The 15,094-nt window shown below is 36.4% G+C and overlaps 1 protein-coding gene across 3 annotated transcripts in view; it reads right to left on the bottom strand.

The window, feature by feature from the left end:
• Positions 1-212: 212 nt before the first annotated feature.
• The window catches only part of USP14 (ubiquitin specific peptidase 14), a 56,385-nt gene continuing 41,503 nt past the window's right edge, over positions 213-15,094 (bottom strand). For 2 of the 3 annotated variants that reach the window (XM_054460333.2, XM_054460334.2), the window contains 8 exons: positions 14,731-14,816; positions 13,538-13,652; positions 9,906-9,971; positions 9,661-9,753; positions 8,156-8,284; positions 2,460-2,520; positions 1,984-2,091; positions 213-1,344 (listed from right to left, as the gene is read on the bottom strand). In XM_054460333.2, coding sequence (XP_054316308.1) covers positions 1,196-1,344; positions 1,984-2,091; positions 2,460-2,520; positions 8,156-8,284; positions 9,661-9,753; positions 9,906-9,971; positions 13,538-13,652; positions 14,731-14,816 — 807 coding nt within the window. In that variant the 3' untranslated portion in view covers positions 213-1,195. The remainder of the gene's footprint in view (positions 1,345-1,983; positions 2,092-2,459; positions 2,521-8,155; positions 8,285-9,660; positions 9,754-9,905; positions 9,972-13,537; positions 13,653-14,730; positions 14,817-15,094) is intronic. The other variant, XM_063653462.1, reaches the window with a different exon arrangement.

Consider the following 15,094-nt stretch of genomic DNA (forward strand, 5'->3'; position numbering starts at 1 on the left):
AGGTGTGCACCACCACATCCAGCTAATTTTTGTATTTTTAGTAGAGACAGGGTTTCACCATGTGGCCAGGCTGGTCTCGAACTCAACCTCAAGTGATCCACCTGCCTCAGCCTCCCAAAGTGCTGGGATTACAGGCATGAGTCACCGCACCCAGCCAAGATTTGGGGAATTAAGAAAGGAAATACAAACACAACTGAGCCAAGGAAAGAATCTGACTGATAACATCACTGCATTCAGCATCCAAAGAAATCCATTACTTTTACAACTTTGTATTTCTTTTTAAAATACAGGCAGGCAAAGAAGATAACAAATATTTTTAAATGGATGCTTAACAGCACAGTGTTAATAACCATCTTCAGAAATTGTACAGTATTAAACATATCTTCAGCCAAGCTCCAACACTCAGAAGACAAAAGACTTGAGGTCAAAAGCTATTAATCCCTCTTTTTTTTATTATTATTAAATGTCCTCATTTTCTAAAAATAAGCAACCAGAGCTTGTCAACATTTTCTTAAGACTGATTATTACAAAGCCATTCCAAAGTTAAATGTACAATCCACAGTACATCAGAGAGAGACACAATAATAAATGTATAATCAAATGTACTATTATTGATCATAATTTATTTTAAAGTCAGGAAAAGCCTGCAATAGGCTGTACAAATACTTGATTGTGCCCATGTTTCCATGGGATGGACAGCAGCACTGAGTCACACAAGAAGATCAACACTTCCTTTTCCACCTTCCTGGAAAAATGTTTGTTAGATAAGGCAAGGATGGGTGGCTACAGAATGATGGTTTGAACCATGCAAGAACAACAAATAATAGGTAATAGGTGTGCAATAAACATCTGATTGCTGAATCTTGGGTGAAAAAGGCAGCAAGAAAAATAACCACAGAAGGAAATGGTTGAAAGGCATTTCAACTCTGAACTTTTTAAAATAATGCAAGAAATAATAAGCTTTTAAAAAATGTCTTTCTGCCACCTTTATATAGGGCAGCACAATCCAAAGATAATTTTCTCTGTAATTTTTTAGGTTGGTGCACAGAGTGGTCTGCTTCTGTCCTCTTTTGTTCCAAATGAGGTGAAACATAAAACCACCTATGTGTCTTCCTCTAAAGCTCTGGATTATAGAAATGATCAACAAATAACATTTATTTTCACATCTAAGCATAAATAGCTAAAATGAAGATTACTATTCACTCTCCTCTTCCATTATTTCAACTCTGCGAGGCCCATAGAGTAGAACGTAAGCGATATGCCAGTCTCCACCACCAGAAAGCCGTAAGATATCTTCTGGTGTTACGATGCTGACTTTGTCATCATCAAACTTAATCCATTCATCTAAATAACAGGGAGAAGAAGATGAATTAATGTTATGCAGGATTCTTCTCAGAGTTCCACTGCAAAAAAAGGTATCAAGTCATCGGAGGCACAGCAGTGCTCCATTGGCCACACCCAACAGTCCTCCAGGTGCGGCCCAGTGACCATACAGGCTTAAGGGCACTGCAGGGGTTCCACCAGGTTACAACTACTTCAATGACACCACTACAACACTGCTTGCCTTTTCCACCCGCATTCTCTCAAGTGTACTCAGGAATTTTCCAGAGGCTACATAATGTATGATAACGCAACAGACTGAATGCGAACACTAACAGGAGAACCCAGCTGCCTCCTATTTAAGCCAGACAACAGAAAGACAAAAATGTAAATCAGTACCATTTCTCACTCATTTTGTTTTTACATTAATATGTAATGGGCTTATTACTATCATTTTTAATACTAACTTTCTTAATTTCTCAGTTTTAATTTCTAATACAGTAAATATTAAGAGAGGCAAACTTCATAAACCAAAGCTCTTTGGGGCTTCAAGAATGTAAAGTGGTTCTGAGACCCGAAGTTTGAAAACCACACTGCTATAAAATTTATAATAAATAAACTGTTAAAATAATATTGAACAGTTGAAAAAAGAATACTCTTTACCTTGTTTCCTTTTCACCCACGATACATAATGACCTGAAGAACTAGACCTTCCCTGGTGTGTTAGTACTGCTTGTAAGTCATAGTATCCACAATTATTGGAGCCAATATCTAAAGAAAGATGTAAATCCATTAATATTAGACAATGAATAGACATGTGCCTTCTCAAGCTAAGTAACAATCAAGAATAACTCTAAAGTTCACATTAGGAAAGTATTATCAGAATCCAATAAGATACTACTGTCCAATCATAGTTAAGGCTTCATGATTGATGTTTTAAGAAGTAACTTACTCATAGAACTGTATGCCAACGAGTAAATTTACTATACGTCATTAAGGTAAATTGTTCAAGAAACCTGACATGTTGTTTGAAAAGCACATCAGAATAAGTAAATATGGGGCAAGACATAAATTTTACCTTAAAAAGACAATTTAATTGAGTTATACAATAACTTAATTAAAATGAAAATGTTACTTACCATCAGCAAAAGAAAAGGGTTCATACTTAATTTCTTTCTGGGGACTACTCTTTTTGTCACTCTGAGGAGAAAAAAATGTTTAATTTGAAATCATGATTTTGGAAATAAAATTTGAATTCTCTGTAAGTGTTCAATTTCATAAATATTTACTGTCTACAGTGCAAAGCACAGAGACAAAATACAGTCTACCTTCCAAATTACTAAAATGAAATAACCACAGTTAAAACTGTAAACCCAGCAGTCCTACACTTTAACAATATAAAATCTTGTTACAGTACAGTAACAGACACCCTGAACGTGATGACCAATTTTAAACCACTAAAGTGAAAGCATACCAGTGAATACAGCAGTACAGTTAAACTGTGCTCTAGGGCAGAAAAGGAAAACCCAATTCCCCAGTGTTACCAAAATACTATCAAACCACAGAGGTGGGGGAAAAAAACAACTACCTCTAAAACAAGAATTCCTGCAATTTGTATTAAACCTCCTGAGCCATGTCCACTTACCATGCCAGCACAAATGAACTGAAATATTTTTCAACAAAGATTTACCTACATTAAAGAGGTATGATTTAAATTAGACAAGGACTCTTAGGAGGAACTCACTGCTTCAACTCATTTTAGCATGTAACGTGAGAAAAATAACTTATCTAGGAATACAGCACAAAGTTCTTTAAAACTATAATGGTAATGAAGACAATGCCAGCAGCTTACAGGTAGCTGTGATGGCAAGAAGTCAAAAGGATTCCACAACAAAAAATGGCAACTAGGTTAATCACATCTTTTTTATACAGATAATGAAACCACCTACAGCAACCATTGAAAAAACTATACAAAGAAACACATTTAAAAACATAAAGTAAAACAGGATTCTAAAACACAGTTCAAGTAACCCATAAGAAGACAAAAAAAAAAAGCAAAACATCAAAAAAGCAGAATTAAACCCTAACATGTCAATAATTGCACTAAATGTAAATAGTCTATACCTAAATCACATTTACATTTAATATAATTTAGGCCAGGTATAGTGGCTCACGCCGAGGCAGGCGGATCACTTGAGATCGGGAGCTCAAGACCAGCCTGGCCAACATGATGAAACCCTGTGTCTAATAAAAATACAAAAATTAGCCGGGCATGGTGGCACTCGCCTGTAATCCCAGCTACTCGGGAGGCTGAGGCATGAGAATTGCTTGAACCCAGGAGGCAGAGGTTGCACTGAGCCGAGATTGTACCTATGCACTCCAGCCTGGGTGACAGAGCAAGACTCAGTCTCAAATAAATAAATAAATGTAATAGAATTTAAATCAAGTAAGTGTGTTCTGTCACCACAATGGCATCAAACTAGAATCAACAGAAACATAACAGGAAAATTACGTAGACCCTTCTAAATAACCCATGGCCAAAGAGGAAGTCTCAAGATAAATTTTTAAAAATACAAGGAACAGAATGAAAATAAAAATACCATATATCAAAATTCATAGGATATAGTGAAATCACTGCTGAAAGGGAAATTTATATCACAAGGCAAGCAGAATAAAGGAAATAAGAGCAGAAATCAATACAATTAAAAACAGAAAATAGAGAAACATCCATGAAACAAAGTCAATTCTTTGAAGACATCAATAAAATTAATAATCCTCAAGCAAGGGGGACAAACACAAATTACTAATATCAGCAATGAAACGGGATGCATCTCACTAAACACTCTACAGACATCAAAAGGGTAATAAATAAATACTAGAAACAACTCTACATACAAGTTTGATCAGCTTATGAAATGGATCAATTCTGGGAAAACAAATTACAAAAACATACAATATGAAATAGATCATTTGAATAGCCCTATATCTATGAAGGAAATTAAATTTGAAATGTAAAAACTCCTGAAAATGTGCCTGCCTATGTTTAGGCAATAGAAAAAAAATAAATAAAATAAAATAAACAAATAAAAGCTCCTGAAAGTAAAATCTCAAAGCATAGACTGTTCCACCAATTCTATCAAATGTTTAAAAAAAAATTAACACCAATTCTACATAATCTCTTTAAAACACTAATGGATAAAAGCAGCTAATAAATTCAGCAAACTCAAGGATTTAAGATCCATATACAAAGTAAATTTTATTTCTATACGCTAGCTTTACTAGCCACTCTAGACAATGAAATTAAGAAAGGAATGCCATTTACAAAAGCATCAAAAAGAATAAACTATTTAGGAATAAATTTAACCAAAAAAGTCCAAGGCTTGTACACTGAAAACTATAAAACATTACGAAAAAAATTAAAGACCTAAATGAATAGAAAGACACATGAAGTTTATGGACTGTAAGACTTAAATACTTTTTATTTTTTGAGGCAGAGTCTTACTCGGTCACCCAGACTGGAGTGCAGTGGCACCATTTTGGCTCACTATGACCTCTATTTCCCATGCTCAAGTGATTTGCCCATCAACTATATTTCCATATCTGCTGGAATGGAATCCATATCTTATATCTGATATACAGATAGCAAATAAACACATGAAGACATGCTCAACTTCATCAGCCACTAGGAAAGTTCAAAGGAAAACACAGGATCACTATAAACCTATCCAATGGCTGAAATGAAAAATAGCGACAACACTATTTTTATGAAAAAAAATTTAAAATATTTAAAATATTTAAAACTTTGGGCAATCAATACTTTCTACTTTGTGGAGGGGATTAAGAATAGAATGGGCAGGATGAGACCATGAAAATTATAATGATTCATGTATATTTGTATGATGCTTGTAACTTTGCAAAGTCTTTTTTATTCATATTCCCACCTTAGCCTTCTGAACAGCTGGGACTACAGGCACACACCACCACGCCTGGCTAATTTTTGTATTTTTTGTGGAGACAGGGTTTCGCCATGTTGCCCAGGATGGTCTCGAACTTCTGGACTCAAGCAATCTGCCCACCTTGGCCTCCCAAAGTGCTAAGATTAGTCTTAATACTATTAAGATGGTAATACTTGTTAATTGATCCACAGATTCAATGTAATCCCCATCAATCTTTTTTGAAGAAATGGACAAGCTGATCCTAAAATATACATGGAAATGCAAGGGACTCAGAATAGCTAAAATAACTTTCAAAAAGAAGAAAAGTGAAGACTGATACTTCACAATTTCAAGCCTTATTAGAAAACTACAGTAATCAAGACAGTCTGGTATGAGCATCAGGACAGACATATGGACCAACGGAATAAAATTAATAGTCTAGAAATACACTCATACATACAGATGGTCAAATTAATCTCTACAAAGGTTCCAAGACCATTTGATGGGCAAAGAACAGTCTTCTTAAAAAATGGTGCTGAGACAACCGGATATTCACATGCAAAAGAATGAATCTGAACCGACACCTCACACTATATAAAAAGTTAACCCTCAATGGATCAAAGACCTAAATGGAAGAACTAAAACCATAAAACTCTCAGAAAAAAACATACGTATAAATCTCTGAGGGCATGGACTAAGCAATGTCGCCCAGACTGGAGTGCAGTGGCGTGATCTCAGCTCACTACAACCTCTGCCTCCCCAGTTCAAGCGATTCTCCTGCCTCAGCCTCCCAAGTAGCTGGGATTATACGTACACACCACCACACCCAGCTAATTTTTTGTATTTTTAGTAGAGACAGGGTTTCACCATGTTTGCCAGGCTGGTCTCAAACCCCTGACCTCAAGTGATCTGCCTGCCTCAGACTCTTAAAGTGCTGGGATTACAGGTGAGAGCCACCATGCTGAGCCCGGCAATGCTTTCTTAGATATGACACCAATAGCACAAGCAACTAAAGAAAAAAATAGACTGGATTTCAAAAAAATTTAAAAAACCTTTCCTCTGCAAAAGACCCTAGGTTAAGAGGATGAAAACATAAGCTACAGACTAGGAGAAAATATTCCCAAACCACATATCCAACAAAGGTCTAGAATATGGAGAACTCTCAAAATTCAAGAGTAAAAAAACAAACAGTCCAATTAGAAAATAGGGAAAAGGCAAGAGGAAGCATTTTACAAAAGAGGATATACAGATAGCAAATAAACACATGAAGACATGCTCAACTTCATCAGCCACTAGGAAGGTGCAAAGGAAAACACAGTATCACTATAAACCTATCCAATGGCTGAAATGAAAAATAGTGACAACACCAAATACTGGTGAGAATGCAGAGCAAGTGAATCAGTCACACCTTGCTGGTGGAAATGTAAAATGGTACAGCCACTCTAGAAAATATCTGGCAGTTTCTTGAAAAACTAAACATGCAACTACCATGCAATCTAACAACTGCATTCCTAGGCATTCATTCCAGAGAAATGGAACTTACGTTTACATTAAAACCTGTACACGAATGTTTACAGCAGGTTTATTCATCACAGACAAAAACTAGAAACAACCCAGGTGTTCTTCAATAGGTGAATGGTGAAGCAGATTGTGGTAAATTCACACCAGGGAATACTGATCAGCAATGAAATGGAAGGAGCAACTGATATGCACAACACCCTGGATGAGTCGCCAGAGAATTATGCTGAGTGAGAAAGGTTATATTAAAAAGTGGAAGAGTTTTTATTCCATTTGTATAATTTTTTTTTAGAAACAGGATCTTGCTTTGTTATATAGGTTGGAGTGCTGTGGCACAATCATGGCTCACTACAGCATTTAACTCTTGGCCTCAGGCGATCCTCTCATCTCAGCCTCCCAAGTAGCTGGGACTACCAGTGTATGCCACCACATCCAACTGATTTTTTTTTATTTTCATAGTTTGTAGAGACAGGGTTTCACTATGTTGCCCAGGATAGTCTCGAACTCCTGGCCTAAAGTGATCCTCCTGCCTCAGATTCCCAAAGTCCTGGGATTACTAGCGTGAGCCACCATGCCTGGTCAACTTTCTTGAAATGACAAAAATTATAGAAATGAACAGGTTGGTAGCTGTCAGGAATTAAGGAAGGGGTAGGGCAGAAGAAAAGTGGCCCTGTGGCAATAATGCAAGGTCTTTGTGGTGATGGAAATGTCCCGTATTTTGACTGCATCAAGGTCAACACCAGGTAAGGTTTTATGTGAAGTACTTTGAGGAGATAAGTATAAAAGGAATATGAGCTATAGATTATGGGGGGAAAGAAAATATTAAGCTTATTCTACCACAAAGGACTCATTTACTCTAAGTAGAGTTCTGTTTCTCATGCTAAAATACACCTAAAGGCCAGGTGTGGTGCCTCATGCCTATAATCCCCAGCACTCTGGGAGGCCTAGGTGGGCAGATCGCCTGAGCTCAGGAATTCGAGACTAGCCTGAGCAACATGGCAAAACTCTGTCTCTACCAAAAATACAAAAAAATAGCTGGGCATGGTGGCGCACACCTGTGGTCCCAGCTACTTGGGAGGGTGAGGCGGGAAGATCATCTGCCCCTGGGAGGTTGAGACTGCAGTGAGCCTGAGTGACAAAGGAAGACCTTGTCACACAAAAAAAGGAAAATAAAATAAAACACATGCAAAACTTTAAAGATCTGCACTGATATATGGAGGATGTGTATACCTGCTAATTGTAATACAGATGCATCCATTTTTATTAATACTATACAAAGTATGGTTCTGAAGGAAAAATGAAGCAGGAAAAAAAAGAGTAATTGCTGAGCACTGATGGGAGATTAAGATATTAAGAGTATAAAGTCAGCAGTAAGAACCTACTGTATTTGGCTGCTGATTCACTTTTTTATCTTCTAGATCCTTGAATTTGGATCGAAAAGACACCATTTTCTCCTGAAGTTCTGGTGTACACAGCTCATACATATCCAACATAAGAGGAAATTTAACATCCTATATACAAACAAACAAAAAACACATGTAAACACATTTATAAAGATATTTATTTAAAGTATCACATATCTGAAGTAATGCTTTCATAATTCAGATACAGTTGAAAATAAAATCTGTGAAAATCACTTGGAAATCTGCAGTTGAAAACCTCTTAAGAGTGCCTATTTTCAAGAATGATCTGGTTCTAACTTTTTTAAGGTGAGAAATTTTTAAAACATGTTTTTCCATTAAATACTCTAACCCACAAAACTAACCACAGAGGAAGTACCAAAATTTACCTGGGAAAAGAAACATCTCAGAAATATTAGACAAGCTGCTGTGAAAATAATGGATCTCCCAAACTAGAATAAACTTATGGGTTTTTTTTTTTAATTTGAAATACAACTTTACATAGAAATAATAGTGATGAAGTTCAATAGCTTATAGTAGTATATGTTTAAAGTATACAACACTAGATACTTAAACTACATTTAACCTTCTCATACAACGCTAAGTATACTGGAAAATATACTAAGAATTTAAGCTCAAAAGGCTAAAATGATAGACAGGCCCCTCCCAGGACTCTATGGAGATGTAGCAGAACTACAACTCAACAAAAACAGTTAGATTCTGAGGCTGGATCCTAAATCAAGGGATTACAATTTAAGTACTCTTTGGGCACCAGTGATTTAACTCTTTCTCCTTTCACCTGAAAGAAAGGAACTCTTTGGGAGGCCAAGGCGGGCGGATCAAAAGGTCAGGAGATTGAGACCACGGTGAAACCCCGTCTCTACCAAAAATACAAAAAAAATTAGCCGAGTGCGGTGGTGGGCGCCTGTAGTCCCAGCTACTCAGGAGGTTGAGGCTGGAGAATGGCATGAACCCGGGAGGCAGAGCTTGCAGTGAGCCGAGATCGCGCCACTGCACTCCAGCCTGGGTGGCAGAGCGAGACTCCGTCTCAAAAAAAAAAAAAAGAAAGAAACCACCTAGAGTATAGTGCAGAGTGTTATCACTCCCTACCTCAAGACCATCTCCAAGCCTACTGAATCAGTATCCCTGAAGCTGAGGACGTGGTCTAGGGTACTATTTCTGGGTAGTGCAGGAGAGCCATCAGAATTGTATATGAATATTTTGAAAAATATAATATCCTAGGCCCCACCGAAGACCTACCCAGATGTTTGGGGGTGAGGGAGAAGCCAGGCATGTGTACAATTAAAAATAAAAAAGACAATAGATAATTCTAATATACGTTCTAAGAATCACTTGTCTAATATTAACTCCCCTAAATATTTCAAAGAAAGCTTAACTATTCCTAAAGGAATAATGAAAGCAATTGTAAGTTAGCAATTACCTTCAAAGAATTACATTTCTTATACAAAGTAAAGTTCATTACTAACCTTAAGAACTTTGGCATTCACAGATTCCTTCTCTTTATAAAAAAATCGAACCATCTGAATGGTCAAGTAAGCAGGTAGCCGGCTGATCTTGGACTGAGGAGAGAAAATGGAAAGAAATCCCATTACATCAAAATACCATACAAGTTTTAATTCTTTGGTGGTAAAAATTAAGACTGGATAAAATTAATTAACTGGAAATATTTCAATAAAGCGGAATTTGGCTTCGAAAGGACTGCATAACTTACAGATTTGATATACAAGGCATTTCTTTGCAACGTTGGAGACTGTTTGGTGATTTCTTCCTGAAGTCGCTAAAAAAGAACATAACAGAAGACCAAACATTAATTTTAAAAATTTTATTTCTGCAATACAGAATCACACCACTAAGCCTTTTAAAAACTAGCACTACCTAAGAGGCAATATACAGTACATCAATGGGTTTATACCACTGAGACACAATTTGATGACAATATGGGAAGACTTTCAGATACTGTTCAATTCTTATAAGGCATCAAATAATTTACGTTGTTGTGGATTCCTCCGAGTGTAAATATTGTTTGCTCTTTTTTAGTTATGCCCCAAATGATGCTTAGATTCAGAGAATTTTATATTGTATTTCATATAACAAAGCTGTCATTCCTGTTTATTATCAGAATATTCACTCTAGAGGAAAATTAAGACAGCCCAAGAAACTCCTGTTCTTTACGTTTTATGCATAAAAGCCAATCAGCACCAATCAATTATTGTTAAATTTGAAAAAAGTCCTAACACAGAAACCTCTGTTAACCTAACAGATGTGGGAAAGCCTTTAGCTACTGCACATATCTTAACCAGCATGACCACCTTTCCGCTTCTTACAGCCCGTGTAACAGTGGAAACGGTATTTATCCGTCTGGGCATCATTTGGAAAAGGTGGTAGCGGTAATCTATGTTATAGTGTTATTGTTAGAATTACAGTCAGTACATGTAGAAAACCTGCTAAAATATTTGGCATATACTCTACATTTAACAAACATTCACTACTATTTCTAATGTCATAGAAAGAATTAGCACTACTTATGTGCTCTGCTTTAAGAAAACAAACAAAAAAGAAATTAGAATTAAAATAACCTACTGGTAATGTTTAAGCATGTTACACTTGTATAATAATTTTTAACGTCTGATTTTTTAAAATTACTAATCATATTACAAAAGGAATCACTGTGGAGTAGCTTTTTAACATTTAACCAAGTTTATTCAGCAGCAAAGCAGTAGACAAATGAAGCCAAATTACTCAAGAATTATCAGAACAAAAGATAAAATATCTTAAAAGTTACAAAGGAAATAAATACATTTTAGGAATACACGTTTTTCAAGAAAGTATATCTGGTGAAATCTTAATATTACCACCAATCTACTATCATCTAGACCTTCTGGGTATGTTCGGTTTTCCTATACTTTTACAAAATTGTGAAGAAAATACCATCCTGGAGAGTCCCTGCCAAAGCACTCCACTCCACAGTCTCCAATTAACACTGAGACTTCATTTGCTGGTATATCCTAAAACTTGCACATCATGCCTTACATGATTTGGCTCCTGGGGGTTAAGTAGTTTTGTGTGTTTTTAAATGAATTTCTCTTAAAAGTCACCACGTTCATATCCACACTGGCTCAAAACTCTCCCCTCGGTATCATAAGACAGAGCGTGACTCACTCTTTCTTCTTCTTATGCCCTTTACCAACCCTTCCCCTTGCCAACCTTACCCCAAACCATAGATGAGAGCCCCCAGATAACAAATCATCTTGTTTATCAACATAATCCATGTCCCGCTTCAGTGTTTATCAACGCACCCCCTCTGCCCAAACTAGGCCTCTGCACAGAGGACCTATTCCAATGCCTCATCATTTTTCACTGACTTTTCTTCCTTCAAGATTTCTCTTTATTGGTCATGGTTAGAGGAGACAGCAAAGAGGATCAACCAAAATTTTTAAAAATTCTGCCCTCCAGGCCCTTCTTCAAATATCTAGATGTTGCAATGGCTAACTTTTATTCATGTATTTATTTTTCATACAACTGTGTTTAGGAAGAAGCTAACTTTTAAAATAAATAATCCTGGCTGGGCATGGTGGCTCATTCCTATAATCCCAGCACTTTGGGAGGCCGAGGTGGGCGGATCACAAGGTCAGGAGATTGAGACCATCCAGGCTAACATGGCGAGACCCTGTCTCTACCAAAAATACCAAAAATCAGCCAGGCGTGGTGGCACGCACCTGTAGTCCCAGCTACTCAGGAGGCTAAGGCAGGAGAATTGCTTGAACCTGGGAGTCAGAGGTTGCAGTGAGCTGAGATTGTGCCACTGCACTCCAGCCTGGGCGATAGAGAGAGACTCCGTCTCAAAAAAAAAAAAAAAAAAAAGAAATAAAATAAAATAAACAATCCTAATCATCAGTGCTTTTGAAGTGGAATCACATGAACTATAATTTGAAAACTATTAAAAGATACCAGTTCAAATGGGGAGATCCTTTGAGAGATATACATATCCCCAAAGAATACCAAATTAATAAGTCAGCAAGCAAAACCGTATGTTTTATCCATGGGCTTATTAGCAGAGTGGAAGCTGACATTTTATGTGAGTCCGTATTCTTTAGTATGGCACTGGAAAAGCAGCACTAACTGAATAATGAAAGAAGCAAGTTCTAGTTCTGGCTCTGCCAAAAGCCAATTAGGTTATTTAAATTCCAGGGCCTCTACTGCAAGACAGTGCAATGGCAGAACGACTACATGCCCTGATTTGCACAGAAAAATCCCAGTTTATACTGCATAATTACTAACATACCCTCATTCACTCTCCACCAAAGTGTCCTGGTTTAGACAATACATCATATGATCACCCTTAATGGTTAAGAGCACAAACCCACAAACAACCCTACAGTTACTCTCATTTTCACGTAAGAAAACAGAAGCTTAGATTAAGTAATTTTCCTTAAAGTTAATAGTTCAACTAAGTTATAGGGCCCATGAAAACAACTATCTCTAAGGAAAAATCTTAACAAACATGTAAATTATTCAACAAACATTTCTTGAGTGCTTTAAAATAAAGCAAGGTACAGCACAAAGCACTAGGTGCTTCTTCACAGTGTGAAGCAGGAACATCCAGTGATTAAAAAGTGAGATGTCCCAATATTTGTTAGCATATGCAACCATGTCAATAATGCTTTTGTCTATGAAATGAAGAGCTAGTTGAAGTTTGTTTGATTTCTGACTATACAGTTGATTTTGTTAGTCACAGTAATTATGTTCTACAAAGTCACCACAAGCACTGAATCAGTGAATACCGAACCACTGCTCCTAGGGGAAATACAGGATTAGATTCCCACCAGCCTTTGATCACATTTTCACCAACCAATCAATACATAACCTTGCTTTATGTGTGTTTGTGTTTAAAGACACCTTATTTCACATACTGTGTTGATTAATTAACATTGAACTCAGAGCCAACAGCGCAACTCAGGCCCAACTGAAGCTTCTCTAACAAGTATATTTTCTCAGTAAGGCACATCACAGCCTTCCCACACTTAGAAACACCAGACAGCACTCAGCCCTATGCTTGGGGGGTCATCTTAAACAGTGAAATAACCAACAAAAAGCAGAATTTTTTTTTTAAAACAACAGTTCTAACATTCCTGCTAAAATGATATTTGTTTACCAAGCTGAAACAAGAAGGCCAAGTACTTGTTTGACCTCAGATGGGACTGTGTGTATCGGGCAACTCAAAATGCGTATTGCTCTGCATTTGCATGTCTACAAATGACCATTAAAGCCCAGCGAATAATGACTTTGGCTTACTCACAAACATGGAATTCACGAACAACAAGGATGGACTGGGATTGTCCTTACCAATTTAAGTCCTGTAAAAAGATACTTGACTTCCTGATTGATAAAACAGCTAAGCTGAAGTTGGTTTTCCTTTCCTTTGGTGACTTCCTCTTCTTCAGATTCTGTACATTTCATGCTTTGTAAACTAAGATAAGGAATATGCCAACGGGTATTCAATTTGTTATATACTCTTGAATATAATACATTATCCTAATTCCATTAAAATTAATAGTATCATTCATTGGCATTTAAAACATTTTAGTCTCCCAAGATTCATTTCAACATACTTAAGAATGTTCATTTGGCTATCAACAATTCTAGAAACAACAATGAGTAATAAATGTGTATTAAAAGATAAACTGCAATAAACTCTAAACTATAAGCTAGTATTTAGTATGGTCTTATATTGGTCTTAGAAGCCCAAAGGTACATAAACATAAATTTTTTCTAAGTTTTTCTAACCATGACCTAGAATACAGTACTTTCCTGATTCATGTTTTATTAACTGGTTCAATCTCATGTATATAGTTGATACACACCATTTTATGCAATTAAAAAATTCTTTTTTTATTTTAAAAGTTATTATTAACAGTCACCTTGACATATAAGAAATTAATTCTTTATAAGGTGAATGAAAATGAGGTAGACTCTGCTAAAGATGTTCTTAGGAAAAAATAATAAATATCCTTCAAGAAATAAATTTAAAATAATTATATTAATCAAAACATAATGAATAATCCCATTATCCTTCAAGATCACTCCAACAGGTATATTTTTCCAAATTCCTAATTTCCATTATTGTATTTTTTTAGGTATAAAAACCTCTGGGCTGGGCGCGGTGGCTCACACCTGGAGGCCGAGGCGGGTAGATCACCTAAAGTCAGGAGTTCAATACCAGCCTGACCAAGAGGGTGAAACCCCAACTCTACTAAAAATACAAAAAATTAGCTGGGCGTGGTGGCATGCGCCTGTAATCCCAGCTACTTGGGAGGCTGAGGCAGAACTGTTTGAACCCAGGAGGCGGAGGCTGCAATGAGTCAAGATCACACCATTGCACTCCAGCCTGGGCGACAAGAGCGAAACTCCGTCTCAAAGAAAAAAAAACCTCTGAAGAATTTTTCTTCTACCCACCACTAATCAATCAGCCAATGATGCTATTTATGCCAATTCTAATAAGGTATGAGTATAGTCTATATCTTGGCTCATAAGGATACGTAGTTTCAAACTCAACACCGAAGAACTGATCAATTAAACTTTTCTTTTTAGAAGGTGTCACTGCCGATGCAGATGAAGAGTCTGTCTGCAAAAATTAAAATAAAATAAAAATTCCAACTTTATATAAATATTAATGTAGATTTTCTTCCACACAATCCAGTTTTTTTAAAGTGTAGTCCCTTACTGTAAAATCCTTCAAAACACATTACCAAAAATCAACAATGAATTAAGTTTAATAAATAATACATTAAATTTAAATGTCATATGCAAGCTTCTAAATTCTGACTACAGATTGAGCATCTAAAGTATTTAAATACACATCTACCTATAAGATGGAACTTATTTTAAGCCTTTGAGGGGAAA

This window comes from Pongo pygmaeus, chromosome 17, assembly GCF_028885625.2.
Source record: "Pongo pygmaeus isolate AG05252 chromosome 17, NHGRI_mPonPyg2-v2.0_pri, whole genome shotgun sequence".
NCBI classification, from domain to species: domain Eukaryota; kingdom Metazoa; phylum Chordata; class Mammalia; order Primates; family Hominidae; genus Pongo; species Pongo pygmaeus.